This window comes from Pelodiscus sinensis, chromosome 31 (assembly GCF_049634645.1).
Source record: "Pelodiscus sinensis isolate JC-2024 chromosome 31, ASM4963464v1, whole genome shotgun sequence".
NCBI classification, from domain to species: Eukaryota; Metazoa; Chordata; order Testudines; family Trionychidae; genus Pelodiscus; species Pelodiscus sinensis.
The window spans coordinates 2,350,274-2,370,775 of record NC_134741.1 but is presented as its reverse complement, the minus strand read 5'-3'; the positions used below and the strand labels follow the sequence as shown (position 1 = coordinate 2,370,775).

The 20,502-nt window shown below is 51.7% G+C and overlaps 1 protein-coding gene across 1 annotated transcript in view; it reads right to left on the bottom strand.

Moving 5' to 3' along the window:
- LOC112543496 (uncharacterized) overlaps window positions 1–20,421 on the bottom strand; it is a 48,813-nt gene extending 28,392 nt beyond the window's left edge. Inside the window, exons 1-7 of the mRNA XM_075912466.1 lie at window positions 20,324–20,421; window positions 17,400–17,486; window positions 10,720–10,807; window positions 10,406–10,532; window positions 8,322–8,435; window positions 6,298–7,529; window positions 736–946 (exon numbers count right to left, since the gene is read on the bottom strand). Coding sequence (XP_075768581.1) covers window positions 736–946; window positions 6,298–7,529; window positions 8,322–8,435; window positions 10,406–10,532; window positions 10,720–10,807; window positions 17,400–17,486; window positions 20,324–20,406 — 1,942 coding nt within the window. The 5' untranslated portion in view covers window positions 20,407–20,421. The remainder of the gene's footprint in view (window positions 1–735; window positions 947–6,297; window positions 7,530–8,321; window positions 8,436–10,405; window positions 10,533–10,719; window positions 10,808–17,399; window positions 17,487–20,323) is intronic.
- Window positions 20,422–20,502: the final 81 nt, after the last annotated feature.

Here is a 20,502-nt window from a genome sequence, read left to right as displayed (position 1 = left end):
GTCTGACCCGCAGCCCCCGCCCGTAGGAACGACCCCGCCCCCTCGCGTCAACAGGCTGGTGTCGGCGTCACGTGATTTCTGCCCCCCCAAGCCCAACCCAAGGCAAAACCTTCCCCCGTAGGAATTGGTCTGCCGGCCCCTAATCGCCCCTCGGATCTAACACGACACCTGCCCCCCCCCCCCAGCTGTACCCCGTCCCAGGCGCCGCCCCGCCTCACCTCGGCTCCCACGATCCTTCCTGCCCCTCCCCCCGCGCTTCTCAGAAGCAGCCGCGCGGCGAGTAACGGAACAAACGATTCCCTCCGAATTCGCGGCGGATGTGCAGAGCCGCGGCGGGGATTAGCGCCGCCCTCTGCCCGCGCAGTACGGCTCCGCTACGGGCCAATCGCAGTGGTGTGGGCGGGGCAGAAGTGACGGGGGGGGGGGGGGGAGTAACACTGAAAACACGGCCGGGGGCGGAACAGGCCGGGGCTCAGAGACTCTACTCCCGCATCAGCGCCCAGGGCTTAGCTCGTACCGGGAGTTACCCGGCCGCGCCCGAGCCCCGCGGCGTTGGGCTCCCCGGGACGTGCCTGCTGCTGCTTCGCGGAGCTGGACACCGGCCCGACCCCAAATAAACCCGCGCTCTGTGCTGGGCCGGGTCTTGCAGCAACAGCGAGCCCGCGCGGGGAGCGGGCGGAGCGAGCGCCTGTTCCCTGCCCCCGCCGCGCACAGACCGGGCCGAGTGACACTGACCGGCCCAGCCCCTGCAGCAGCCTCCCGGCAGCCCGGAACACCAGCACCCCGGGGCAGGAGGCAGCGACTCCCCGAACCGGGCAGGGCTGGAGCCGCCTTCTCTTCGCCCGCACCCCGGGGCGGAGCTGCCGCCTCCGTGAGGCCCAGCCGGACCGAGCCCGGGGCACCAGCGCGCAGAGCCGCGCGTGCGGGGCCAGCGGCACCCAACGTACTAGCCCCTGCGCGCAGCGTGAGGGCAGAGGCCTCGGCCGCAGCTACTGCGCATGCTCCGATCGAGAGGCGCCTATGCACACGCTTTGAAAACAGCCGCTGGAGCCAAGTGCGGAGACCAAACTGACCGCGCGAGGACAGAGGGGGGAGGTTCCATCTGCGGTGTTCGCAAACCGGCCTGTAGGGGAGATGCGGGTGTTTCTCTGATGGTGGGGGCCTCTCAGGGTCCGTCCCAGGGTTGGGATCTGACGGGCACAACCTGGCCAGGGCGGCGCTCACCTGCTAGCAGGGCTGGACGCAGGGAAATGTTTTAGCTGCAGCCCCTGCAACACTACCATGGCCAGGCCTGGCGCTAGGGCGTATGCACAGGAGGGGAAAATCTAAAATCTCATGACAGACAGACAAGATTGTATAAAAAAGAATGGGGCTGTGTCTACATTGGCAGAATTTTGCCCAAAAACTTGCTTCCTGTCTACATTGGCCACGAGTTCTTGCGCAAGAACACTGACGTTCTAATGTCTAAAATCAGGGCTTCTTGCGAAAGAACTATGATGCGCCCACTCAGGAATAAGCCCTCTTGCGCAACTGTTCTTGCGCAAGAGGCCAGTGTAGACAGGCAACATGAATTTCTTGCGCAAGAAAGCCCTATGGTTAAAATGGCCATCGGAGCTTTCTTGCGCAAGACAGTGTCTACACTGGCACAGAAGCTCTTGCGCAAAAGCACATGCCAGTGTAGATGCTCTCTTGTGCAAATACTTTAACGCAAGAACTCTTGCATTAGAGTATTTGTGCAAGATCATGCCAGTGTAGAACTAGCCTGGTTGTAAATGGTCATAAGTTGGGGATCACCTTGTAAATCAGCTGCTTTGCACACTGCTGCCCCAGGATTGGTGCGGCTGGGTGGGCCCCCACAGAGGTGGTGGCAGTGTGTGAGCAGAAGCCCTGCCCTGGGGTGCAGGGGGAGAGACAGAGCCTCCAGCCCCGCCCCCAGCAGTGCCCAGTGTGAGGAGTTGCTGCTTCCTGCCCCTGCCCCACTCCCCAAGGGCTGCCCCAGGTACCACAGGCTGTTCTAGGCCCTGCCTGGCCCAGCCTGTCCTAGGCGTGCAGCTGCGAGAGCTAAGGGGTTACCCCACCGTCCACCACCTCACTACAGGCTTTGGCTTCTGCTCTGGGTGCGGGTGAAGATGCTGCTCTACTGCTGTGTGCACTGAGGGCAGAGGGATGTGGGGACAGCAGGGGGGTGAAGGAGGATGGGAGGGGGTAGGAGTTGCAGTGTGGGGAGTATTGGGCACTGCCGGGGGATCAGGGTGTGATGGGGGATCATGGGGAATGAGGCTGGAAGCCAGAGCTAGGCTGTGGGAAGAGCTGCCCAGGCAGCCTGGGCTGATGGGGAGCCCCAAACTCTCTATCTGCCCTGAGCAGCCCCCAGCCTGTTCCTTCCCCCTTATCCCACCGGACTGGCAGAGGGTTTTGAGAGCCCAATCACCAATCTGAAATACAAACAAAACACATGGAGCTGCCCAGCTCCCCCTCCTGGCCCTGCTGCAGGGTTTGAAACGGTCTCTTCAGCCCCTGCACTCCATGGGGCTCCAGGCAGCTTGGCCAGGCACCAGCGGAACATCTGTGCCTAGGGCTCTGGGCTCCCAGGGCTGCTCTTCTGGGGTGGGACTGTTAGGGACAGAAGCATCCATGAGCAGAGGTTTGGTGCTTCTCTCCAGGCAGTGGGGCTGAGCAGCTAAGGCCTGGGGTATCTGTGCTGGAGACCCTGGGTACAGGTCCAGTCCCCATTGCCCCCTTGTGCAACTTCCCTTCATTTAGGAGTAAAACAGGTTGGAAATGCGACCAGAGTGACTCTTGTGCACCTGGAAAGAAAAGAACCTCCCCCCCCCAGACTGTCATGTGTGTAGAAGAAAAGCCCCTCGTCTCTCCTGCAGCCAGCCTCAAGGTCTCTGATGACGGGGTGTTGCCAGTGCTCCCTGGCTCTGATCAGCTTTTTGGCCTGGCTGTTCCAGCAAACGGCTCCACTGACAGAACTGGACAAACGCACATTCTTATGTCTCTGTTTAGCTCACTCCCAAGTCAAGGGAGCTCTGCTCATTTGCTGCTTGAGCCCAGCACCTGGCTTTATTCACATCAGCCCCTGTGCTGGGGGGGAGCATCACTGGGATTTTACAGGGACATCAACATCCTCCTGCCTTATTGCACTTGCAGTGGGTCTGTGCACCTCAGAAGTCACCTGCTATCGACAGACCCAACCAAGAAAGCCACAGAATGCCCTTGGCCAATACCTACAGCCCCCAGCTAGACCTTCTCCAGCACATCAGCAAGGCTCTGCAACCGGTCCTAGGTGATTTTAGGACCAGAGCCCTAGTGGGACATTTTTCACCAAAGTCTCCAGGACTGAATTGTTTCCTTTGAGGCCCTTTCCAGGAAGGGAAATGCCCCATTTCTGGCATAGGCCTGGCACAGTGTGAGCTCAGGAAAGTCAAACTAACCTTGTTCCACTGCCCAGAAGCAGCCATGGCTGCAGCAAGCCCCTTGGAAAGTCTCCAGGAGGAAGCGACCTGTCCCCTCTCCCTGGAGTATTTCATGGACCTGGTGATCACAGACTGTGGGCACAATTTCTGCTGGGCCTGCATCAACCAGTTCTGGGAGGGACCCAGCCCAGCCCAGCCATCCCTTACCCGCAGTGCAGAGAAACTGTGTAGCAGAGAAACTTCCAGCCCAATAGGCAGCTGGCAAATATGGTAGAACTAGTCAAGCGGCTGAGTTTGCAGGCACCAAAAGGAGCATGAGGGGATAGGGTGTGCGGAAAGTACCAGGAGGCTCTCAAGCTGTTCTGTAATGAGGATCAAACTTCAATCTGTGTGATTTGCCATCTATCCCAGGCTCACCACACAGGGTGGTGCCCATAAGGAAGCGGCCCAGGAGTACTACACAGGGAATTGCTACTACGTTGAATCTACTGTCTATTTGGGAGAGTTTGTCTGCCTGTGTCTGTGTGTTTGCCTGTTCGTTCAAGCACTTCTCCTAAACCGTGAGAGCTGCAACGACCATGGAGAGGCACCTCACCTGGCCCCAAGCTGCTGCAGTGACAGAGGGCTGGGACAGTGCTCGCTTTCCAGGGCACCCTGCCTGCTGACCCCCTCCTCCCCAGCCCCACCGCAGGCCAATGACTGAAATGAAGCCCGGACATTCTCATTTTATTCTCCAAACTATAAAAATTGAATTAAGGACCCCAGCAATGTCAGGTAAAACTTCTAGTAATGAAATCAGTGCTCTGGCAACAGAGGCAAAATCTCAACTCTTTAAAACTTCCAGCTGTGAGAAACTTTCCTCAGAGATGCTGAGTCCTGTTGGAACCCAGCTTGGTTTAAAAGCTCTTTTTTTCACACTGGAGGCTGTGTTGTTCTCAGAGAAGCTTGGCTCAGAAGCGCTGCCACTGACTTCTTTGAGCCAGTTGCCCTCAGCTTGGAAAAGGGTAAGTTCCAGGATCTAGTGGAAACCATTTCATATATAGCTAGAAGCCATTCTGTATAACAAAAGCCATTTCAGTTTCCTGAGTCTGCACGTATACTAGAGGGAGTGAACTGGCCTTCACCGAGATGGGGAGAGGCCAGAAGGATGCACTGTTGGAATGTGTTAATGAACTATTTTAAGCTGAAGCCCTTACTCCCCTATTGCAAGAAACCCCTATTGCCCTTCCACACTGCCTTCTTGAGCAAGAGCTCTTGCGCAAGAGGGCTTATTCCTCATGGGTAGAGGAATAACTCTTGTTCAAGAAGCCCTCTGTTCCGATGCCTTACTGTAAATTTACTCGCACAAGAACATGCGCGCAATGTAGACGTTCCGCAAGTTTTTGTGCAAGAACGGTCATTCTTGTGCAAGAAGCCTGCAGTGTAGACATAACCCAAAGGAAATGGTGGCATAATGTATAGAAATGTTACTCAATGTTGATTTTAAATAAAAGAGGAACATGAAAGTTCTTGCCCTACAAGGACTTTTATCAGTTCTTGTTTCTATATATGTAAAAAGGTAGAGAAAATCTGGCCTGAGGCCTTGAACCTCAGTTCTCCCTACCCTCCCCCCTACGGGGCTGGAGTGCCAGGGGAATGAGGTGTCTCAGTTGGGGGCCACCTCAGTGAGGGTTGGAGGTTTCTGGAGGGGTTGTTTTTTGCTTCTCACTTGTGTGGTCCTCAACTGATTTTTCTGTGGGTCAGTGGCCCTCATGCAAAAAAGGTTCCTTGTCCCTACCATAAATAAGGACAATGCTGAAATCTTTTGTGTTGGTCATATTTTACTTTATTTAAAAAATGAAGCCTGGCCAACAAGCCCCTAGTTGGGGCCCAGCCCCCATCTGGCTGCAGCATAATAACACTCCTGTACTCCCCCACACCCTAACCCTGAACCCCCTGCCCTGAGCCCCTCTTACACCCACATCCCCAAACTTCTGCACCCCCACATCTCCAGTCTCCTGCCATAACACTCCTGCACAACACACACCCCAAATCTGTGCCCCTCATATATCTCCCCTGCCCTCAGCCCCTCAAACACCGCAACCCAGACCCCTGCACCTCACATCCCCAGCCCCCATCATCAAATTGGCATAAGACATTCTGAATACATGCACAAAGCTGGATTTGACCAGTTATGATGTAAATGTCAAAGAAATGTGTGAAAAGATGCAATAGAAGTCCCATTAAATAGAGTCCGTGAGTGCAATGTTTCCTTTGTACTATTATTAATCACCATGTCAATTATCTATAATTATCTATGATATTAAGTTGTATATTTTCAGTCATGCAAATGGGCATTTTTATGCAGCTCTTTATAAATCACTTGTTCTGAATTTTGATGTAGTTTGGCTCTTTGCAGTTTGAAAAGATTGTTGACCCCCACTCTAATAGAAGTGTTTTACACACCAGGCCCTATACAGGAATTTCTGGGGGGGGGGGGTGCTTTTTTTGTAAATGTGGACTGCAAGTGTGTGACTGCACCCCCCCCCCCCACAGGCACACCCATGGTCCTCAAAGTAAATGGGGAAATCAGCTCCAGCCTTCCCCCAGTCCCCCAGAACATGGAGGAGGAAGGCTCAGGCAGCATGCCTCTCTGGCTTTCCCCTGGCTGGCTGGCGCATACTTATTTGAGGGATTGTAAGGGGGTGCTTTTGCACCCTTCTCCCCCTCCTTGCATACGGATCAGAGGTTTCTCTGGGGGATTTGCTGATGCGGGACTTGTGTGGATTCTCTGATGTCTAGTAAAGTGTGAAGTGCACCCAAAGCTTTTACCACACTCATTGCATTGATACAAGTCTCTGTCTCTCTCTCTCTTGTGGATAATAAAGTGTTAAGTTGGACTGAAGCTTTCCTCACAATCCAAGCACTTATATGGTTTCTCTTTTATGTGAGTACTTTCATGTCCAATGAGGGCAGTTTGCCAAATGAAATCTTTCCCACATTTACAGCATTTATACGGCCTCTTTCCTGTATGGATTCTTTCATGTCTCATGAGGACTGTTCGACTAGTGAAACATTTCCCACACTCGTGGCATTTATATGGTTTCTCTCCTGTGTGAATTCTCTCATGAACAGTAAGGACTGATCGGTGGGCAAAACCTTTCCCACATTCATGGCATTTATATGGTTTCTCTCCTGTATGGGTTCTCTCATGGACCGTAAGGACTGATCTGTGGGTGAAACCATTCCCACACTCACCACATTTATATGGTCTCTCCCCTGTGTGGGATCTTTCATGGACAGTAAGGGCTGATTGGTGAGTAAAACCTTTCCCACATTCATGGCATCTATATGGTCTCTCTCCTGTGTGCATTCTCTGATGGATAATAAGGTGAGAGTTTTGACTGAAGCTTTCCTCACATTCGGAGCACTTGTATGGTTTTTCCCCTGTGTGGGTTCTCTCATGTCTAATGAGCTCTGAATGCCAAGTGAAACCTTTTGCACACACATGACATTTATATGGTCTCTCTCCTGTGTGGATTCTCTCATGTGTAATAAGATTTGACCGCTGACTGAAGCTCTTCCCACATTCCAAACATCTATATGGCTTCTCTCCACTGTGGGTTTGCTGATGTCTAGCCAGGTGTGCTCTCGAAAAGAAGCTTTTCCCACACTCAAAGCATTTATGGGATTTTTCTCCTCTGTGGACAATCTCAGGTTCCATATGGGATGACAGTACAAGCAAGCTTTTTCCACACTCCAGGCACTTGCAGAGTCTCTTTCCTGGGTGCCCTCTCTGGGGCAGAATAAGGCCTGACTTCTCACTAAATATTTTTCCACAGTCTGAGCATTCACAAGGTTTCTTTCCATTGGGATTTGACTTCTGGGCTGGTGTTTCCTTGGGTTCCTTGGATCCTTCCCCTCCTTGACTGGATTCCTCTGCTTTCCTGCTTGGATTGTTCTCCAGCTGCCTCTCTGCCCTGTATTCATTTCCCCAGGCTTCCCCCTGTTCTACACACTGGGAAAAATCCCCTTCAGCTCCCTCCAAAGATGTTCCCTGTGATTCTACGGTGCCAGGACCTTCCTGCCGTTGATTCTCCTCCTTGTTTTCCCTCACTGTCCTAGCACCTGCTGGGAGAGAGAGAATCCATGCAGGAGTCACTGTCTGTGCTGGGGTGAAAAGACCCACAGGGAAATTCCAACAACAGAAAGCACAAAACAATAAGGCTACGTCTACACTGGCAGCTTCTTGCGCACAAACTCTTTTGCGGAAGAGTTCTTGTGCAAAAACTCTTCCACAAGAGAGCATCTACACTGGCATGTGCTTTTTCGCAAAAGATGTGCTTTTGTGCAAGAGCATCCATGCCAGTGTAGACACTCTCTTGAGCAAGAAAGCTCTTATGGCCATTTTAAACATAGGGGCTTCTTGCACAAGAAATTCATGTTGCCTGTCTACACTGCCCTCTTCTGGAAGAGCTCTTGTGCAAGAGGGCTTCTTCCTGAGAGGGAGTGTCAGAGTTCTCAAGCAAGAAGCCCTGATTTTCTACAGTACATCAGTTTACTTGCACAAGAATGCACTGCCAGTGTAGACAGGCGGCATGTTTTTGCGCAAGAGCGGCCATTTTCGTGCAAGAACGCACCAGTGTAGACACAATAATAGTTTGAGAGACTAAGACATTGGATTCTACCTGTACATCCCAACCAAACACTTCCAGGGAAGGAAACAAAGAGAATAAACTCCTGACAGCTAAAAGGATGTCTAGGGAGCTATGACAGGTATTTGCCAGGATGATACCTGCAGCCCTTCCTGGGGGACATGGGGTGGAAGCAAGGGCTCTTGCTCACTGCTCATTTTGGGGACTCCCAGCTTTTTCCTGCACTTGCTGGATGGTTTCTAAGTCAGTTTCCCTGACTTCTCACCTGTGCAAGTGCCTCTCAGGAACTCCATTTCTTTGGAGGGCTGGAGATCTGGGACCCACGGTTCTTCCCCTCGTTCCAGCTGGGTGATCAGGTCAGGTTTGGGAATGGAGAATCCTGCACAGGGGTGAGATCAGGCAAGGTGAAGGCACATGGAATCTGAGCAGAGTGTGTGTCACAAGAAACATTCCCTGAGCACAATCTGATCCTACATGGGACTGGGGTAACTCAAGAGATCTTGAGAGCAGGAGATTTCAGAGGCAGAACAGGGTGGGGGATGTGACAAAGTCAGGATTGTATTCCCTAAGTTATGTGATTTCTATTGTCCTCTAGTAACTCCGTGTGTGTGTGCCTCAATTTCCCTGAGCACTGCACCACTATCTAGATGGGGATGGGAATTTCAGAGTGATTGAGGGAAGATGCTCAGGACAGCACATTCACAATAGCCCAGGCTCATTGTCATCTGAAGCTAGGAGCGGTGTATGCCCAGGGTACACCTTTTGCCCGGGAAGCTGGACAAAGGCTTGAGACAGGGCTGGCTGCAGCCAAGGACGAGTTGTGGAGGGTGAAAGTGAGTCTTCTTGGCCTGGGGACAGAGATGGGGAGGGGGTTGGCTCAGGGCCCCCTTGTCTCTAAGATGGATTGTGGAAACTGCTCCTGGTCCGTGTACTAACAAGTCTGTTCTATACTGTATCCCTGTGAACTCATAAACCTTCTGTTCTACCTGCCGGATGAAAGTCACATCTGTGGATGTGGGAGCAGGGCTCAGTGACTCCCAACACCTTAATGACAGAGGGTGTTGTCACCCTCACTAGGAGTTTTAATCATCCGTGGGCTCTGGGGGACTTGCTGACACACAGCTCTGGGATTAAATTCCTTCCTATTTCCAAGTATGCACAAACTAGAGCAGTGGTCTCCAACCTTTTTACACCCAAGATCACTTTTTAAGACTCAGAACAGGCGAAGATCTACCGCCCTGCCCCTTCCTTGAAGACTCGCCCCCTCTATTCTCCTGTCCATCACTTGCTATCCCCAGCCCTTATACACTCTGTTAAACAGTTTATTTTTAAATTATGCAATATATAAAATTAAAATCACATGTTTATAGGTATGAAATAAATGGTCTGTTTTTAATTCACGCTATTTAAATATCAAATGAAGCATTTACAATTATACATTTTGTCCTCTGCTATTTTGTAAATCTAAAATCAAGTATTGATAATTATATATTTTTTCTTCCAATAACAAAGTTTCAGTGTGACACCTGTGACTGAACAGTATCTGCCAGTGTCTTGAAGTCTGGGTTGTAGTCTGAGATTGCTAGTCATATACAGTCCATCAGATGGGCATCTGTGATCCTGCGCTCAGCCTGGGAAGCTTGCTCCAGCACAGCTGGAGCTAGATGCAGCCTCCCTGAGCTGAGCACAGGGCAGCCAGGCTGGAGGGAAGAGAAGTGGCTGCCTGGCCAGCTGGCTATGGTGCTCAGCCAGGGTGCACCAAGCTCCACGTGGGCAGGTGCAGAGGAGAAGCCGCCGATCAGCTGGAGCGTGGGGCAGCCTCTTTCAGCTGAAAGCCACAGTCAGCTGGCTGGGATGTTTCAGCCCTCCAGATCTCCCAGCTCCCACCATTCCTCGCAGCTATTCACCTGTTGTTGTTGCTCGGTGAGTAGCTGCTCCTCAAATGAGGAAATCTAATGTAAATGTACTGCGCAGGCACGCAGTTCAGAGAGGGCTCAAGAGCTACTCTTAGAGGCCCTGAGATCTACCAGTAGATCATGATCTACTGGTTGGTGACCACGGAACTAGAGCCTTCCCTATGGACAGAGCCAGTCCCAAGGAGGCAGATGAATGGTGTGTGTTTGAGAAATAATGTAGGCAGGACAGTTCCCTGCTTCTGGTCTCTGAAAGCTGGGGAGATGAGGATGAATTAGCATGTCCCTTAGGCATCTGACTCCCCTGTTCCCCTGAAGGGGACATGGGGATGAAAGTGTCTCTCACAGGAGGGCTGTGGTCCCCTCTAACTGCGCTGAGCATATGCAGAAATGCTGGCCCCAGGGCTTTGCTAGCTGCAGGCACAGGAATCCTTACCCAGCGAGGCCACAGTCTCATAGTTCTCCTGCATGACGTCCCTGTAGAGGGCTCTCTGATTGGGACCCAGCAGCGCCCCCTGCCCTGCGGTGAAATACACAGCCACCTCCTCGAAGGTCACGGGCACCTGAAACAACAGAGGCCCCCTACTCAGCACCTGCCGCCCCAGCCCCAGCCCCAGCCCCACTAGTCACAATGGAGGACTGAGGAGCAGAATCCCACCCCAAACCTGCCCAGAGAGACCTCACCATGTGTATTTCTTGCCCCTCCCTCTCTACAATAATCCCCCTGCAACTCCCCACAAAATCCCCTACCTGAGCTGGCTCCACCACAGCCATTTCCCTGCCCTGCCTCCTGCAAGACAGGACGATCTGGAGCGAAGTGGGGATGTGAGTCTTCACCCTGTCAGGGCAAGAGGAGTGACTAGGGAGGTTTCCAAAGTGGGTTGGGTTCATTTCACACCCCCAGTTCCCCAAAGCTCTCTCCCTGGAGACAGACGCTCTAGGCTCCGCCATGCTAGGAACCCCTCAGTTGTGTGGTTACAACACAGACATGGCCCCTCCCACCAACGCTGAGCCTACCAGGCACTTTTACACCCTCCCTGGGACAGAGACTCTGAGATAGATGCTAGAAAAGAGCAGAAGTTCCAAGCCTGCCACTGTGGGGGATTCCCCCAAATTGTCCCTGAGGCCAGTCCCCCCTCCTCTGGTCACATGGGGGCTGGGAGGGGTAGGAACTGGCTTTTCCTTCCCTGCATCCTGCTCTCAGGACAGTCAATCTGCCCAGGGTGATGCAGTGAATGAGCCTGGACAGGTTGAGGGCTGGAAATCTCTCCCTAATTCCTGCACTTGCTGCCCCTTCTGGTCTCCCCTGTCCCTCTCCTGCCCTCTCCCCTCTGCTGGGAGCACTGGTGTCTGCCCGGTACCCATGGGCATTTCCTCTCCAGTGAGAACCTGGCTGTGTCACTGAGGTAGCAGCTCTGGGACCCGCAGACATACAGAGACCCCTCCCCTCCTGTCTGGCACAAACAGGCTGGAAGAGGCTGGTTTGGCTGAGTCACTTTCCTGCCCCTCCTAGCCTTTTTCCACCAGATCTCTCCCCATCACCTGGAACTGATGCCAACAGAGCTTGGGGCTCCCCCAAGGGGTGAGTAATAGGCACCGGGGAACGTCCCCACCCGGGATGGGCACAGAGGGGCTGCAGTGAATGTCTCCCTGCTACAGACCTGCTGCTTAGCCTGGGCTCCCAGATCATGGTGTCAGAGGAAGCAGCCTACGACCCAGGAAACTCAGCCAGCTCTAGGGCTCTGTACCCTGAGCAGAGATAGACACCAGCCTCCTCTGCCTGCACAGTAACCAGGGACCCCTCCCCACATGCCTGAGCTGCTCCTGGGGTGCCCCACAGCTGCTAGGGACAGCTCATCAGATATGGATTCCATTGGACCAGCTGAACTTGCCAGAACTGAACCAGGCCCAGGAAAGTACGATTTTTAACTGACCTGGAATCAGACTTGAACCATCATTTTTCTCTGAGGGTATGTCTACACTAGCCACCCTAGTTCGAACTAAGGTGGCTAATGTAGTCATTCAAACTTGCAAATGAAACCCGGGATTAAAATATCTCAGGCTTTATTTGCATGTTCCCAGGTGCCGCCATTTTTAAATGCCTGGCAGTTTGAACTACCTGCCCGCAGCTACACGCGGCACGGACTAGGTAGTTCGAACTAAAGCCCCTAATTTGGACTACTATTACTCCTCCTGCAATGAGGAGTAATGGTAGTCCAAATTAGGGGCCTTGGTTCGAACTACCTAGCCCATGCCGTGTGTAGCCGCAGGCAGGGAGTCTGAACTACTGGGCATTTAAAAATTCCTTGAAAGTAGGAATAAGAGATCCTCCGGAATAGGACTTTATTCCGGAGGATCGCGCCAGTCTGGATGCTCTTTTCCGGCTTTTCCCCAAGCCGGAAAAAAAGTGGCAGCCATGTTTATTTAAATCCCGCAGGGGATATTTAAATCCCCCACGGATTTCCCTATTCCAAAGTTCGAAATTAGCATGCCTATTCCGAAGAAGGGGCCAGTGTAGACGTAGCGTTTGTGAATCTGAATTGAACTGGGGAAAATGGCCACTAGATACAATGTCTGATAATGTTAAACAAAAGTGACTGCAATATTGTAAAACAGAGAACACAGAGGCATGAGAGTGCTCCAACAGCACAAGGGGCAGCCCACTGGTGCACAGCGGGAGATGGGAGAGAAATAGCAGAAGGCTCCCTGGCTCCAGAAGTTTACAATAACTCCTGAATTCTAAGGCAAACGGAACCATTCCAACTCTTTCCCCCTTCTCCACTCAGGCCCTGCAAATGCTGAGATTGTTATAACACAGAGGTTAAATTGGGAGCCCTGTGTTAGGGAACAGTGCAGGGAGGGGCTACCCATGGATATTTGCCTTGTAAATTCTGACTCCATGAGCATGGCTGGGCAAGACACGGCCCAGGGGCTGGATCCAGCCCTCCTCACACTTTGATCCGGCCCACGGACAGCATTTGGCCACTTTTTATGTACATCGTGCTGCCACTGCCACCGAATTTCCAGGCAGTGGCTCAAGCAGCAGCATCTTATTTCCATGGTGCACGGCTCCCAGTCACATTGCCACCCCAGCAAGGCCAGAGCCATGAGCCCTTCAAATAGCCACAGCAACCCCATGTGGCTGCCAGGCAAAACCATGGCAGCAGGGACAGGAGCCACAGGCCCTTTTCTTTGTTTCTAATTCTATACCTCCAGCCCCAGACAATGCCAGGGGAAGGCCAGATACGGACCAACAACCATGGCACAGGGCTAGTCCTCTGCCCCCATCTCCCGTATTCATGCCCCACCCCTGGGCAGCTGGGAGCCAGCCCTGTTCTGGAGGGGAGTGAGAAACCATCGCTGCTCCCAGGCAGCCAAATCTCTGCAGCCTCTGCCTGTGCCTCTGCCCCCTCAGCCCTGTGCCACAGCCAGACCTCAGGAGTGTGTCCCCAGGCCTTCTGCCAGCATGGAGGGAGCAGGTTGCAGCCTCTGGCCCCGGCTCCAACTTTCTAGCATTGCGAGCCACAGACCCAGGCAGGGGCAAGTGACCAGGGCTGGTTTTAAGCCGATTCAGCCGATTTGGGCCCCGCGCCCCTGCACCCGGAAGTTGGCTGCCTCTCCTCCGGCCTTACCTGCTCCTGCTGCCGGCTGCTCCTGCTGTGCGTGCCATTCGCAGGTGGGCGGGGAGACGCCCAGCCATGACATGACGTCACACCCAGGATTTTAAAACTGAAAAGTGTCACCACGATGACGCGGTGCATGCGGTTCGCACACAGGCCCCGCAGCAGGCGCGGGAGCGGGAGTGGTGGCAGGGGCTCTGATGGGGTGGAATAGGAAGGGGCTTGTACAGAGGGGAGGGGGGAGAGAGGAAGAGGCTTGTGCGGAGGGGGAGGGAGAAGAAAGGGGAAGGCACCAAGAGGCAGATGGAGGTGAGACACATTCCAGGGGGCCAAGTGCAGACAATGAGGGAAAGGGCAGGAGGGGAGATGTCAGTGGGAGGGGGGGGGACAGGGTGATGCTGGGAGAGGAGAGGAGAGGGGAAGGGCATTGGGGACTAGAGGGGAAGGTGCTGGGAGAAGGCTTGAAAAAAGGGGTGGGCATGAGAAAGGTGGGGATGGAGCAAGTTGTGTGAGGGCACAGAGGGGCAAGAAGAGGAAGTAAGAAGAGGAGACATGGTAGCAGAGAGAAAAGGTAAAGGTTTATAAAATATTTATTAATAACATGGTATGCTGCCCACGGTCAGTTTGTTTGCACCCCGTGGTGCAGTTTGGTTTCTGTGGGGATCAACATGTGGCTGGCGAGTGGGAGCCAAAACAAAAGTAGTCAGTATAATAATCTTCTGTTGATATGTGTTTTAGTAGTTAAATTCTTGGACTGTCATTGCTCATGAAAAGTGTTGTCACAAGTAGAAATCGGGTAAATATTGCATTTTATTAATATCAGCAGAACTGACTTCAATGGGGCCTGTGTGTTGTGTAGTCTTGCCTTAATCTTTGTATTCATGCCTATCAGTGTGAGAGAAGCTATTTGTATATATTTGCTTGCATATGCAACCACACTTAAGTTGAGGCCCTCAGCATGTTCTGTAAATATCAGTGTGGCCCCTAGGGCTTCCAAAGTTGAGTTGCCCTAGCTCATCCCTGACAGGTGTCTGGTCTAACCTAGTCTTAAATATCTGCAATTTAAGCCCATTGCTTCTCATCCTAACCTCAGAGGCCAAGCAGAACAATTTTTCTTCCTCCTCCTTATGATACTTTAAAGCTGCTCTCATGTCCCTTTTCGGTCTTCTCTTTTCTAAGGTAAACAAGGCCAATTTCTTCAGCCTTCCCTCATATCTCATGTTTTCTAGACCTTTCATCATTTATGTTGATCTTCTCTGGACGTTCTCCAGTTTCTCCACATTTTCTGAAATGTGATGCCCAGAACTCGACATGATACTCCAGCTGGGGCCTAATGTACATGGCTCATTCCCTGCCTAGGGGACATGAGACTGAGTGGGTTAATTTCCAATCTTCCTATTTATTCTTTTCCTAAGTTAGGAGGGCACAGTAGTTCTGATGGGGGTTGGAGAGGGGACGGAAGCCAGATCCAAGATCAATGAGCCCTGGGAAGTGGGCCCACTGAAAGGAGACTGGACCTGTGGATGCCTTGGGGGTCTGCAACAAGGGCCTGCTTTGGGAAGCTCCCTCTTTGGAGGTGAGTGTGGCAGCATTGAGACACCACTCAAAAGCAGGCGCCACAGACACTAACTGCAGATTCATGGGACGGCTCTCACAGATCTTGCACATGCATTAAGATGATAGATCTGCAGGAAGGGGGGCAGTGGCGTAGTGAGGGGGACGGATGGGTCAGTTGCCCTTGGGAGAAAAATATAAAATTTAGTTTAAAATAGATGTCACGTGTTTTTAAAAGGAATACCATATCTCCTGCCTTGTGTCTATTTTTGTCTCTTTAAGCCCCCAGTTAAAATTTTCAAAAGCACTTGAATGACTAAAGTCATTTTTGAAAATTGGACTTGGAAATCTAAGCTCAGATTTTCAAAGGTAATTAAGCTCCTAAAGAGACAGTTTCCAATTCGAATCTTCAAAGATATCTAACTGATCTTTACACACCTTTGAAAATCTGGTCGTAAGTGTCCTAGTCAGTTCTGAACGTGAGATGTAGGAGCCCAGTCCTAATTCCTTCAGGCTTTTTTTTTAAATTTGAACATTTATCTACACTAATTCCCCTCCTTTCTCTTTCACTATCCAATAAATGCATGGATCAAAATTATAGGTGCTTTGTGAATATGCTGACTTGAGAGTAGAAAGATTTCCTATTGTCATGTATTTCCTGGTAACCCATCTCAAATCTGAAAAACTAGGTTTGTACCTGTTCATAAGCTGTTGAATTCAGTTCACCATTTACAGTACAGGCAGTCCCCGAGTTACGCGGATCCGACTTATGTCGGATCCGCAGTTACGAACAGGGCCCGTCTCCCTGGTCTCCAGCAGACCAGGAAGAGGAAGCAAAGCGGCGGAGCACGCAGGCAGCGGACAGCCCAGACGCGTCTGGGCTGTCCGCTGCCCGCATGCTCCTTGGCTTTGCTCTGCTTTGCTCCCCGTCTCCCTGGTCTGCAGACCAGGGAGATGCTCCTTGGCTTTGCTCTGCTTTGCTCCCCGTCTCCCTGGTCTGCAGACCAGGGAGACGGGGAGCAAAGCAGAGCAAAGCCGCGGAGCACGCGGGCAGCGGACAGCCCAGATGCGTGTGGGCTGTCCGCTGCCTGCGTGTTCCGCGGCTTTGCTCCCTGTCCCCCTGGTCTGCAGACCAGGGAGACGGGGAGCAAAGCAGAGCAAAGCCGCGGAGCCCGAGGGCAGCAGGACAGCCACGGCGCGTCTGGGCTGTCCCGCTGCCCCCGTGCTCCGCGGCTTTGCTCCGGACGCCTGTGGTACAGCAGCTGGGGCGCTGCCAGTTGGTCCCGTAGCGCCGCTCTGGGCGCTACGGAACCAACCCGGCAGCACCCCAGCTGCTCTGCCCCAGGCGTCCTGATTCAGCCACTGCTGAAACTGACCAGTGGCTGACTACAGGAAGTCCCTGCCCCGGGCTTCCTGGAATCAGCCGCTGATCAGTTTCAGCAGCAGCTGACTTGGGGATGCCTGGGGTTCTTAAGTTGAATCTGTATGTAAGTCAGAACTGGCGTCCAGATTCTGCCGCTGTTGAAACTGATCAGTTTCAGCAGCGGCTGAATCGGGACGCCAGTTCCGACTTACATACAGATTCAACTTAAGAACAAACCTACAGTCCCTATCTTGTACGTAACCTGGGGACTGACTGTATCTCATTAGGATGTTTACTGGAAAAGATATTGTTTGCTTGTTTTTATTTATACTGTGGGCAAAGCATGGGCTCACAAGAATTCCTCCACTGTTTTACCATGAGTTTCAAAACATTTGGTGTTTTTCTAAAGGCCTGGAATCAATTGATTATGTAGGAATCTCAGCTTTCATTTAAAAAAAAAAGTTCTCTATACTTCTGGGCCTTACAGCTAAGGAGGAAAGCTTTAAAACATGAACTCTAAATACTCAAGAAACAAAAGGCCAATAAAAATCCAACATGTTTTATTTTTTTAAAAATCTTATGATTTGTAGACCATTCTCATAACTTTGTATAGGCGTTCCTTGTGATTCTGGGGTTGGCAATACTGCTCTTTGATTGGTGAATTTAGAGCGGTCTCTCCCTTCAGTTTCCCTTTACACCCTCCTTTTTTGTCACAGGTCATCAGAGAATCATAGAGTCAATGGAGAGTAGGGTGAGTCCATGTCTATGTTAATGACTGGTCAGGGTGACTAACTATTATCAGCCAGTGGTCTGAGTGAGCTATCTACTGCCATCTGTTAATAAACTGTAGGAAAAGGCTTCACAAGCAGACCTTATTTATATAGACAACTTACTTTGCCACAGAGATCAGTAGACACTCTTGCTGTCTCAAGATGATCAATTTTGGCTCTTTTTGGTTGAAATTCACGTAAGAATTGGAGCTGGGAGAATGAAATGTTGTTATCCATATTGTAGGATTAAAAGGTAAAAGACCTGAACTTAACATGACCTGGCTTAGGGTCTACCATAACTTGAACACTAAGCAGAGGATAGTGAGTAACATCTAACTGAAAGTCACAGAAGATGGAAACAAGTTTTATTTCTGGTGGTGTAGAGTCTATTTGGGAGTCCTCAATTATATCTGACATTTTACATCCAGGCTGCATCTAGACTGGAAAGTTTTTCTGCAAAAGCAGTTGCTTTTGTGGAAAAACTTGCCAGCTGCCTACACTGGCAACTTGAATTTCCGCAAGGACACTGACGATCTCATGTAAGATTGTCAGTGTTCTTGCGGAAATACTATGCTGCTCCCGTTCGGGAAAAAGCCCTCTTGCGCAAATGCTTTTGCGCAAGTGGGCCAGTGTAGACGGTATTGTTTTGCGCAAAAAAGCCCCAATCACAAAAATGGCGATCGGGGCTTTCTTGCGCAAAACCGCGTCTAGATTGGCACAGACACTTTTCCGCTAAAAGTGCTTTTGCGGAAAAGCATCCATGTCAATCTAGATGCTCTTTTCAGCGAATGCTTTTAACGGAAAAACTTTTCCATTAAAAGCATTTGCGTAAAATCATTCCAGTCTAGATGTAGCCCCAGTGTTTAAAGGCAGAGCTGACTAGAATCAATTTAAAGTCTTGTCTCAGTGATCGCTTGAGCAAAAATCATTGATAAAATCTTGTGTAGACCTTAGACTCAACATGCAGGCAACGTGTTGAAGGGCAGTGCAAAGGAGGCAATGGTGGTGAGGTACCATATGACCTAGTGAAATCATTGGTGCTGAAATCACTAAGGACTCGAATTTTACCACAGAACTGACACTTTCTTAAAAAAAGACTCCATTTTTGCTATTTAAAAAGTAAAACAATGCAACACTCTCTGGTAACTTTTTAAAAATCAAGCTTTAAACTTTATTGAAAAAACTGGATAGTTTGCAATTGAAAATATTTGACCTACACTTAAGGCAAGTGATTTAATTTTGTGTAAAATTTTGCAAAGTAAAGGATGGCATTTTTTTTAAATGTTCAATTATATAGATATACATTTTGATCAGATCTACTTGATGTGATATTTGTGTGTGGTTGTGGTTTGTTGTGGTTTTTTTTGGCTCAACAAAAAAATCCTGGGTAGGAGAGGGATGGGGGGCCCCTGCCAAAACAGTTCGAATTGGGCCCCGCACTTCCTAAAGCCCACCCGCGTGGGAGCCACAGGCAGGGCTGGGCAGGGCTGTCCGAGGGCCCTGTATAACATGATTCTTCCACCCCAGCCCCCAAGCCAGACTCAGGGGAAGCATTTTTCTCACCTGCTGGATGTCAGGGCCTCAGCCCGCAGCTTCCCCGTTCAGCCCAGCCCAGGTCCCTCTGGGGCATGCCCTTGCCCTGCCTGCTCCAGGATGGATATAGAAAGCTGCTACCTATGAAACTGAGCTACTTAGGAAGAATTTTGGCGCACTGAGCATGCACAGTCACAGAGCATGCTCAACAGCTCTGTTGAAACCACTGCCCTTTGCCCTGCCCACTCTATGTATATGTTTTTGCTGACTTCATATTAAAAGGGTTTAAAAATGGAGAAAAGGAGCTAACCAGAGGCAGAGGTGACAAATGACTGGGTATGGGGGTGAAGCAGCTGCTGGGGGTGAAGCTTGATGCTGCCTCTTCCCATGTGGCTGGAGCATGGGCTGCAGGCAGCATATCTTGTCCTGTGGCAGGGGGCAGGAGATGCTGAGCTTTGTGGCTTGGATCCTGTGCTGCCTGTTCAAAATCTTCATCACTGCTTTAGATAATAGCTTTGACATTGGGGTGAGATGGGGGGAGGAGCACACATGTTAGCAACCCCTCAAATGTGTGGGCAGAAGCAGAGCAGAACCAAAGAGAGCAGAGGCTGCATTGCTGCACTTCCCCCAATCCTGCTGGTATGTAAGGGCAGGCGGGTGGGGGGGAGAGGAGATGAGGCAGGGCAAGGGCAGATCAGGAAAGGGGTGGAATAAGTGCAGGGGTTACACCAGCCCTTGCCCAGCACTCTGGGTCCCCCTACGCCAGTCACCTCTGCTTGGAGAGTCCACTTATAAAGGCTGTGAATGAGAACACGTTGAGAGGGGTTTGCAAGTGCTTTGGACCATAACCTAAATAGGAATCAACAGTGTAAAACTCTGGGGGGGAAGCAATCCTGTGTTTTGTTTACAACACAAGAAGAACTCTGTGCTGAGTAATCCTCAAGTAATCCTCCCTGAGAGAGGAGCCGGAAACATGACAATAATCCCTGGGCCTATAGCAATTTGCTAGATCTGGTGCTAGTGTTTGAAAGTAGCAGTTGCTTACACTGCAGACTGGAGCTGCCCCCTGTAGGGCCATGCTACTTCTGGCAGCAGTTTCCTATAGAAGCATTTTCTTACCATCGAACAAGCAAGAAAACGCTACTGGGAGCGCCACATCCCCTGGGGCTGGGGGAGGAGGGGATGTGAAGGAGCGGGGGGGGGGGCTGTGGGATTCAAAGGCCGAGGGAGGACAGCAGAGGGAACGGGTCACCGGCTTCGCCCCCCGCTACAAGCCCCGCCCCGGTCAGTTTTACCCTGGGTAGCAGCTCGTCGGGGTCACGTGATCTCTGCCCCCCCCCCGCGGTGTGTGTGACAAGGAGCCGCGCAGCCAGTGATTTGGGTCCCAGGGCAAAACCTCCTGCCGCTGCCCCGCAGCGATTTATTTGCCCCGCCCCCAGCCCCACCCAAACTCCCCCGTGTCCAGCCCCCTCCCCACTGCATCCTCCCGCTCCCCAGGCGCCTCCCCGCATCACCTCGGTTCCTCCGATCCCTCGTGCCCGGAAACAGAAACAGCGGCACGGCGAGTAACTGCACTAACGAAGCCCTCGGGGCGCATGCGCAGTGACGGCGGCAGAGGCTGCCTCCTTCTGCGCGCGCGGAGCCAAGGTCCAACCACGGCGGGGTGGGCGGGACCGCAACAGGAGGGGGGAGA